This window comes from Triticum aestivum, chromosome 6B (assembly GCF_018294505.1).
Source record: "Triticum aestivum cultivar Chinese Spring chromosome 6B, IWGSC CS RefSeq v2.1, whole genome shotgun sequence".
Lineage (NCBI taxonomy): Eukaryota > Viridiplantae > Streptophyta > Magnoliopsida > Poales > Poaceae > Triticum > Triticum aestivum.
The window spans coordinates 714,593,563-714,602,204 of NC_057810.1; the positions used below are offsets into that span (position 1 = coordinate 714,593,563).

At 45.5% G+C, this 8,642-nt stretch overlaps 1 protein-coding gene across 1 annotated transcript; it reads left to right on the forward strand.

Annotated features, from left to right (window-relative positions):
* Positions 1-898: 898 nt before the first annotated feature.
* LOC123139919 (putative aconitate hydratase, cytoplasmic) lies at positions 899-7,926 on the forward strand. Its single transcript, XM_044559631.1, has 20 exons — positions 899-1,198; positions 2,134-2,238; positions 2,663-2,823; positions 2,905-2,997; positions 3,136-3,321; positions 3,425-3,586; positions 4,152-4,296; positions 4,396-4,538; positions 4,897-4,953; positions 5,039-5,118; positions 5,210-5,285; positions 5,371-5,556; positions 5,646-5,713; positions 5,794-5,912; positions 6,001-6,122; positions 6,223-6,321; positions 6,472-6,951; positions 7,040-7,138; positions 7,234-7,476; positions 7,585-7,926. Exons 1-20 carry the CDS (start codon positions 964-966, stop codon positions 7,657-7,659), a joined length of 2,934 nt encoding a protein of 977 aa, XP_044415566.1. The 5' UTR covers positions 899-963; the 3' UTR covers positions 7,660-7,926.
* The last annotated feature ends 716 nt before the right edge of the window (positions 7,927-8,642 follow it).

Sequence of the window (8,642 nt, forward strand, 5' to 3'; positions counted from 1 at the left end):
GATGGCCGGCTGCCGATCATTGTCTGCGGGCTGGTCCCCACTGGTCCGCGGGCAGATATGAGGGCAGTGACGATTCTACTAGGAGGGCTTCAATAGGCTTAAGCCTACCCTTCAAAATTCATATTTCAGCTAAATATACCACTTAAAAATTAAATCGAGGTGCTTTGCATGCAAAAACTGCACTGCATTTGCTAATTAGTCTCAGAAACTTGATGTTTCCAGCCTACCCTCTACTGGCATCCTAGATTTGCCACTGTACGAGGGCCAGCGCCGGAGATGCCCTAACCATCTAGCTTCCTCCATTGGAAGATGAAATACATTTTCTTTTCCATATATAACAAACACTTGGAATGTTGTCGTATATATAAGCGAATTGGTCTGTGTGGCTGGATGAGCACGAGGCCTCTAGGATTCAATCAAGTCTAAATCCTTCAACACTTTAACATCAGTGTTCAAGTCTTGATGCTCGCACTTATTTCTGGATCTATTTCAGGATTTCTAGCGATGCGCATTCAGTGAGAGGAGACGTTCTCGTCGACGACGAGGCGTCTAAGGTGACTTTGTAAATTTCAAGATGATATGTCGGCTCAGTCTTTCGAAGGTACTCATAGGGATATGATGTGCGTGTGTGCGTTCATAGGGTGAGTGTATGCGTGTATATGAGCGTTTGCGTCTGTACTGATGTTTAAAAAAAACAATTTTTTTTAGGGAATTAAAAAAAACACTTTAATAGCAGTGTCTATCTCCCAATTAAGTCCAAACCGCACCTGACCTTTCCTGGGAGCGAAGGTCGGGACCAGCCAGCCAGCCAGAAGGCACACCGACCCGTGTGGCGGCCACGGGCCACGGCCCTCCCCAAACCCAACCGCGGTTAACCCCGAACCCGAGCCCCACCCGAGCAGCTCGCACCAACCCCGCCCGCCTCCCGGTGAATCGCACCGGCTCGGCTCTCCCCGTATATGTATGAAGCCGCTGCCTACTCCGCCCGCCTCCTCCTGCTGCTCCTCCCCAGATCCCTACTCCCACCACCGTCGACTCCCTCCGCCGCCCCAGCCTCGCCGCGCCGCCTTCCCCCCACCCGCCCCGCGCCCGTTCGCCGGACTTCTCCGCGCCGCCCGAGCGCGCTGCTCGCCGTCGCCGTCGGCCACCACCGGGCCTGCCGTCGAGCGGTCCCAGCGCAGCAGGATGGCCGCCTCAGGTGCGTGCGTGCGTGCGTGCGTGGTTCCGCGTTGCCAACCAGCCAGCCAGGGCGACCCGGAGCGGCTCGTGTTCGCGCCGCGCGCGCCGGTGCCGTTCCAACTTATCTGAAATCAGAATTCCGGAGGCCTGCACAGTTGGTTGCATAGGGGCCTTCTACCGCAAGGAGATTTGAGACTTTTTTTTTTGTTTCGCGTCGATCTGGGGCTGTTGACGAGTAGATTTAGTTTTTTTTTAAGGATTAGTTAGTGGCGTGCTGTCGAGTGGATTTGAATCATTTGATCCATAGCCGTGCCTTGGCATCAGCCATGTCAGCAGATTCGAATGGATTCACTTGGTTCAGGCAGGCGGCCCCGTGCTGCTGGAGTAGCGCGATGCGATTCTCTCCAGTAGCTGCTGTACTAGTGGGTATAGAACTATAGATTCGGGTACTTTATTCAAGAAGACAGATGCGTTCTGCCCTTTTCCTTGCCTCTCTGCTTTCTTTGGTTTGAAAGTAGTGAAGTAGGCCTCCTGATGGCTGTGGACAGTCGTGCCAGTGCTAACAACTGTACTGGTTATCTGCCACCATTTTGCCCTGGAAGATATCTGCCAGAGCAAGGACACTTGGGTACCGTAGAAACCCTAAGAGAAGGGCCAATCAGCCGGCAACGGAAAAGAGACTCAGTGGTGGGCTATGGCCTTGTGGAGAGAATGTTGGGTGGAAGCAGACACGGAGGAGAAGAAGCAGATTCAGATAGTGAGAAGAAGCAGAGGCGCAAGAGAAACAGAGCAGAAAGGCGGTCAGGCACACCTAGTATCGGGAAGGGATGGAAGCAAGGCAGGGAGTGTGTGCTGCTGCTGCTGGGGGGGGGGGGGGGGGTTGCTGTTTTGTTAATACATTACACTTCATTTATGCTAATAAGTACTCATCTTGTTGCTTGTCTTTCCGTGCAGGTACTGAGCATGCCTACAGCAATATTTTGACCAGCCTACCTAAGCCCGAGGGTGGTGAATACGGGAAATTCTACAGCCTTCCCGCACTAAATGACCCAAGGATCGGTAATTGTTCTGCTTGCTTTCAGAACTTTCTGTGTTTTCACTTTCTTCTTTGTGATTTACACTCTTATTTGGGTTGCTCTGTTCTGTTGAGTCTAATTCTTGCATCATCCTAGACTCAGGACAACTGTAACATGTGCAAGTCAACTCTGCATTCAGTCACTTCCCTTTGACTAGTTAGCATTGCTGTTTGAAAATGATTTGCGTCATATCATACTCTTCTTTAGAAGGCTATAATTCACTTGCACACAAAATATATTATGCATGATAACATGTCAATTGCTATGTGCCCCCATAAGCCTACATCGATTGTGTGTAGTTTAAGCAGTGGCAAATCTGTAGTTTTAGTTTGAACATTACTCATGCATATTGAAATTTGTCAGTGTTGTTATCAGACTGACATACTTTTTTTCCTGTTGTATATCAGATAAGCTGCCCTACTCTATCCGTATTCTTCTGGAGTCAGCTATCCGTAACTGTGATGGCTTCCAAGTTACCAAGAATGATGTCGAGAAAATCATTGACTGGGAGAACACATCTCCGAAGCTGGCTGAGATACCTTTCAAGCCAGCACGAGTTCTGCTCCAGGTATTGAACTGAAACATTTACAGGAAATCTCGCGGTTTTGATGTGCCTTTTGCTTATCATTGGTTTTAATTTACTCTCTAGGACTTCACTGGAGTCCCAGCAGTTGTTGATCTTGCAGCTATGCGTGATGCGTTGGCCAAGTTGGGCAGCGATGCAAACAAGATCAATCCATTGGTACACCTTATCTCCTTGTCAACTGAAAAAGTTGATCATCTTGTTCAGGATGATCTTTGTTTTCATAGAAAAAATATTTTGAGTAACAACCCAACTAGTTTTTTTTTCCTGATATACATATTTTCATTTGGAGTGCAGGTTCCGGTGGATCTTGTTATTGACCACTCGGTGCAGGTGGATGTAGCAAGGTCGACCAATGCATTGCAGTCGAACATGGAGCTGGAATTTACCCGCAACAGAGAAAGATTTGGTTTTCTTAAATGGGGCTCAACTGCTTTCCACAACATGCTGGTTGTCCCCCCGGGTTCTGGTATTGTTCACCAGGTTGGTAAACATGCCGGATCAAAGGAATTTTTCCATTGCCAACATGTCCCGTACCTGAATAACTCTTTATCTTCTTTTTTTCATATTTGTGTCCATATTCCAGGTCAATCTTGAGTATCTTGGCAGAGTTGTTTTCAACACAGATGGCATCATGTACCCTGACAGCGTTGTTGGCACTGATTCACACACCACTATGATTGATGGTTTGGGTGTTGCTGGCTGGGGAGTTGGTGGTATTGAAGCAGAGGCTACAATGCTTGGGCAGGTAAATCTGCAGTGGAGCTCTGCCAACCTCAATAATAGTTATTAAGATCTTGTGATGAGAGGGAAAAATGCACTAATGATGATCTCTTCGCAACATAACTATGTCCTAACATCCTTTTCTGGTACCTACTCTCACAGTGCCCTGCTTTTCCTTAAAACAGTCTACTTCACTATAATATGATAATTTGGTTGTGCAACTTATCTTCACTTGGAATTTATTGGGTGTTTGGCTTGTGGAATCGGATGGTATTGGTCAAGTAGAAAACACATCTAGCCCACTTGTTCTGTTTGCACATTTATGGAATGAACTGGGTTGGTTCGTCATGACCAAAACATCTAGCCCCTCATAAGCATAGAATTAGTGGAAAGTGAGGGATTGAGGCATCCCACCAAAACATATGGGATTATCACATGGTAGACCAATCCATCCCCATCCTCTATGATATGGTGGTCCCTGAAGCCAAAAATCCTATAAGTTCAGCAGCATAACCTGATAAAATGCTCACTGTTTTTTTATCATCTTTTGATGTACCTCCAGTTAACCAATATGTTATTTTCTTCTACAGCCGATGAGCATGGTGTTGCCTGGTGTGGTTGGGTTCAAGTTGACTGGAAAGCTAAGGAATGGTGTCACTGCTACCGACCTTGTTCTTACTGTTACCCAAATGCTAAGGAAGCATGGTGTTGTTGGCAAATTTGTCGAATTCCATGGTAAGTATCCATTTTGCACTATAGGATGCATGATGTCTTGATATTATTTATTTATTTGTTTCTTATTTGTTTTCTTTCCTTTCATTTGTTTTTATTCAGGTGAAGGTATGGGCAAACTGTCTTTGGCTGACAGGGCCACCATTGCTAACATGTCACCAGAATATGGAGCTACCATGGGCTTCTTCCCTGTAGACCATGTCACATTGGATTATCTCAGATTGACTGGCCGAAGCGATGAAACTGTAGGTTCCACTATCGACAAACTCTTTTACCCATTCCATAACTTTGATATTTTTATAACGAGTACTCTTTGATAGCCAAAGTAAGCATGAAATATGTGTTGCATTAAAACAGTAAGCAAATCTTGACAGTTCTTCATCGAATTGGTGATGTTTTGTGGTAGCAAAAAATTCTGAAAGTTTTAGTGCTATTGCTATCCTGGCTATTATTTTCATATTTATATCATTGCTGTTTGTGATATTTGTTGAACTGGATGACATAATCTAATGAGCATGATTACTTATTTTCATTTGCATAATATGGTATACCTGAGTTACTACCTGCACCATTCTGTAAACTGAATCTTACATTTTGATTTAGGTGTCAATGATCGAAGCATATCTCCGAGCTAATAATATGTTTGTGGACTATAATGAGGTATGCCTTTTTTTTAATGTTATGGCGCTTGGATTTAAGTTATTTGTTTATCACAATATAGACATATTTGCATTCATGATGACAGCCTCAAGCAGAAAGAGTTTACTCTTCATATCTTGCGCTGGACCTTGATGAGGTAGAGCCTTGCATTTCTGGCCCGAAGAGGTATGGCTATTAGTTCTGTAGTTGAATAAGTGTTCTGCTGATTGGGATGTGCATTACGATTTATGGAGTATTATTTGGTTTACAACTGTAGGCCGCATGACCGTGTCACTTTGAAGGACATGAAATCAGATTGGCATGCTTGCCTGGACAACAAAGTTGGTTTCAAGGTAAGCTGTTATCTATGTATCTTATACCTTTTGCATTGGAATTTGCAATGTTGACATTGTTCATAATACACACACAAAATGTCAGGGTTTTGCGGTGCCGAAGGAACAACAGGATAAGGTTGTGAAATTTGACTTTAATGGACAACCTGCTGAACTGAAGCATGGCAGTGTTGTTATAGCAGCAATTACTAGTTGCACAAACACATCAAACCCCAGTGTTATGCTTGGTGCTGCCCTTGTCGCAAAGAAAGCTTGCGAATTGGGTCTCGAGGTCTTTTTCTTCCCTAATGTGCTCAGATTTTGCTGTACTTCCTGCGTTTCTCTGCTTTCTGCTGACTGTGGAGTAATACTAATCTTCAGGTCAAACCATGGGTAAAGACAAGCCTTGCCCCTGGATCTGGGGTTGTCACTAAATACTTGCTAAAGAGGTATCTTGTTGTCCTTGACTAATTTTAATGTCATATCCAGTGGCATGTTTGAATAAAATTTGGTGATTTTTATCACGCAGTGGCCTTCAAGAATATTTCAACAAGCAAGGATTCCATCTTGTTGGATATGGGTGTACCACTTGCATTGGCAATTCTGGTGAACTCCATGAATCTGTGTCAGCTGCCATCACAGAAAATGGTATGTCTAGGATGCATCGCATTGGATATTTTTAGCTAGCTGCAAGGAATTTGTTTCGTCAATTTACCGTTTGCTTTTTGCTGCATAGATGTTGTTGCTGCTGCTGTGTTGTCGGGCAACCGTAACTTTGAGGGGCGTGTGCACCCTTTGACTCGGGCCAATTACCTTGCTTCACCACCTCTGGTTGTTGCATATGCACTTGCTGGCACTGTAAGTCCATGAATTTGGTGGTCACATAACTTTGATCAAAGGGCTAGTGTGGTCAGTTATTTTTATTCTTTTTGTGCATGTTACAATTTGTACTTTTCAGGTTGACATTGATTTTGAGAAGGAACCCATTGGAGTTGGAAAGGATGGCAAGGAAGTTTTCTTCAGGGATATATGGCCCACAACTGAAGAAATCGCAGAGGTATATATATACTTCAGTATACCTTCATCCTTTTGTGTGTAAAATCATGACCTGTTGCTATTATGCTGCTTGCTGCACTACATCGGATGTCGTTTCTACCCTACACATTTCTTTTGTAAATGAAGTTAAATGGTACTACTCAACAAACAGGTTGTACAATCCAGTGTGCTGCCTGACATGTTCAAGAGCACATACGAGGCCATCACAAAAGGCAACCCAATGTGGAACGAGCTTCCTGTCCCAGAAGCATCGCTCTACTCATGGGATTCAAACTCCAGTTACATCCACGAACCTCCCTACTTCAAGGACATGACAATGTCCCCGCCCGGCCCACACGCGGTGAAGAACGCCTACTGCTTACTCAACTTTGGAGACAGCATTACCACGGATCATATTTCACCCGCAGGCAGCATTCACAGAGACAGTCCTGCTGCCAAGTATTTGCTTGAGCGTGGCGTGGACCGGAAAGACTTCAACTCATATGGTAGCCGGCGCGGTAACGATGAGGTGATGGCAAGAGGAACATTTGCAAACATCAGGATTGTGAACAAGTTTTTGGGTGGAGAGGTTGGGCCCAAGACTATTCATGTGCCCACAGGGGAGAAGCTCTCTGTTTTCGACGCGGCCACGGTACGTTGCTGCTAGTTGTATGTGAACAAATTAATATTGCACATCTGCCGTACCTTAGTTTTATATGTATGTTGGTGTAATATTGCAGAAATACAAGTCTGAAGGTCATGATACTATCATTCTTGCTGGCGCCGAGTATGGGAGTGGCAGCTCTCGTGATTGGGCTGCCAAGGGACCAATGCTTCTCGTAAGTTGCAGATTTGGCGACTTATATTTCAGTCCTTGTACATATTTGGGAAACAACAGCATCAAAAGTAAGTGTGTGTGTGCTATTATTTTCAGGGTGTGAAAGCGGTGATTGCCAAGAGCTTTGAGCGGATCCACCGAAGCAACTTGGTCGGGATGGGGATCATCCCGATGTGCTTCAAAGCTGGCGAGGATGCCGACTCACTCGGCCTTACTGGACATGAGCGATACACCATTAACCTTCCGACCGATGTCAGCAAGATCCGTCCTGGCCAGGATGTGACCATCACCACGGACAACGATAAATCCTTCACTTGCATACTTCGCTTTGACACAGAGGTATATATATTATATATATATATGAACTGTGTCCTACAATTTACTATCAGTCCTACAATTTAGTATGAACTGTGTCAGTTGGAGTTGACACATTCTTTGTGCTGGCAGGTGGAGTTGGCCTACTACAACCATGGAGGCATCCTGCCCTATGTAATCCGCAACATGGCAGGAGCTCAGAACTAAGGCGAAAGAGCGCGCGCGTGCACCTTTCGACCACGACGGTGGCATGACAGTCTTGTTAGTGCCATCATCGATGTCGAGGGTTGGTTTAGAATTTCGCCGGGCTTCGTTCGCTTTACAAATAAACCGGAAATAAAGCCCCGTAGGAGACAGAGAAAGGGCATTTTCATACCTGATGCTCATCTTTTGGCTGTGATTATGGAACCATCATTCGGAACAAATCTTCAGTTGTGGATTAAATCGTTCTGTAGTGATCTTTCGAGCTGTTTATTTTTTCTTTTCCTCTTTGAATGTGCTGTAGTGGCCTTATTATTACTAAAAGAAGTTGGAAAAGAAAAACTAACGTTCCCAACTGCTTTGCGGCACGCATGTGGGATGGCTCGCGCGAGCCGACCTGACGCCCTGACGTTTTTTTCTTCCACTTTGTCCCTTGCATTTTATTTTCATTGTCCATGGTGCTTTTAAAATTGCACAATAGATTACAGATTCAACTCAGAAACATCTTCTGATCTCTACTCCTAAAGGAGGAGTTTGCGGTGGTGATGGTAGGTCATAGTACGTCGTTCGTTCGTTCCTTCGTTGGTCAAGTTCGCTTCGTTGTTCCTCCCCTCCTCAAATCAATGGACCTTTCCTTCCTTTTTAGAACGAACTAAATCTCATTCTCTCACATGACTGCGCAAGAGTTATGTTCCTGACCGCCGTCGGCCTCTCCTCCCATCGATCGCCTCTGGTCTAGTGTCCCCTGCCCTTGCCGGTCTCCGTGGTCTCCGTCCTTACTGCCACCGCCAAGGCGACTCTAGATCCACGCCCGCCGTCGCCGTCGGCATGTCCTACCAAAGGTTGCTGCACGGATGCTTAGATGGGGAAGACCTTGGCCTCAGGGAGCACGGGCGGTGCCATGGTGTCCTCCCACACCGATGTTATCTCTTCATCCGGCGAAGCATGATGTCTCCTTATCTACTCCCTCCGTTCTAAAATAGATGACC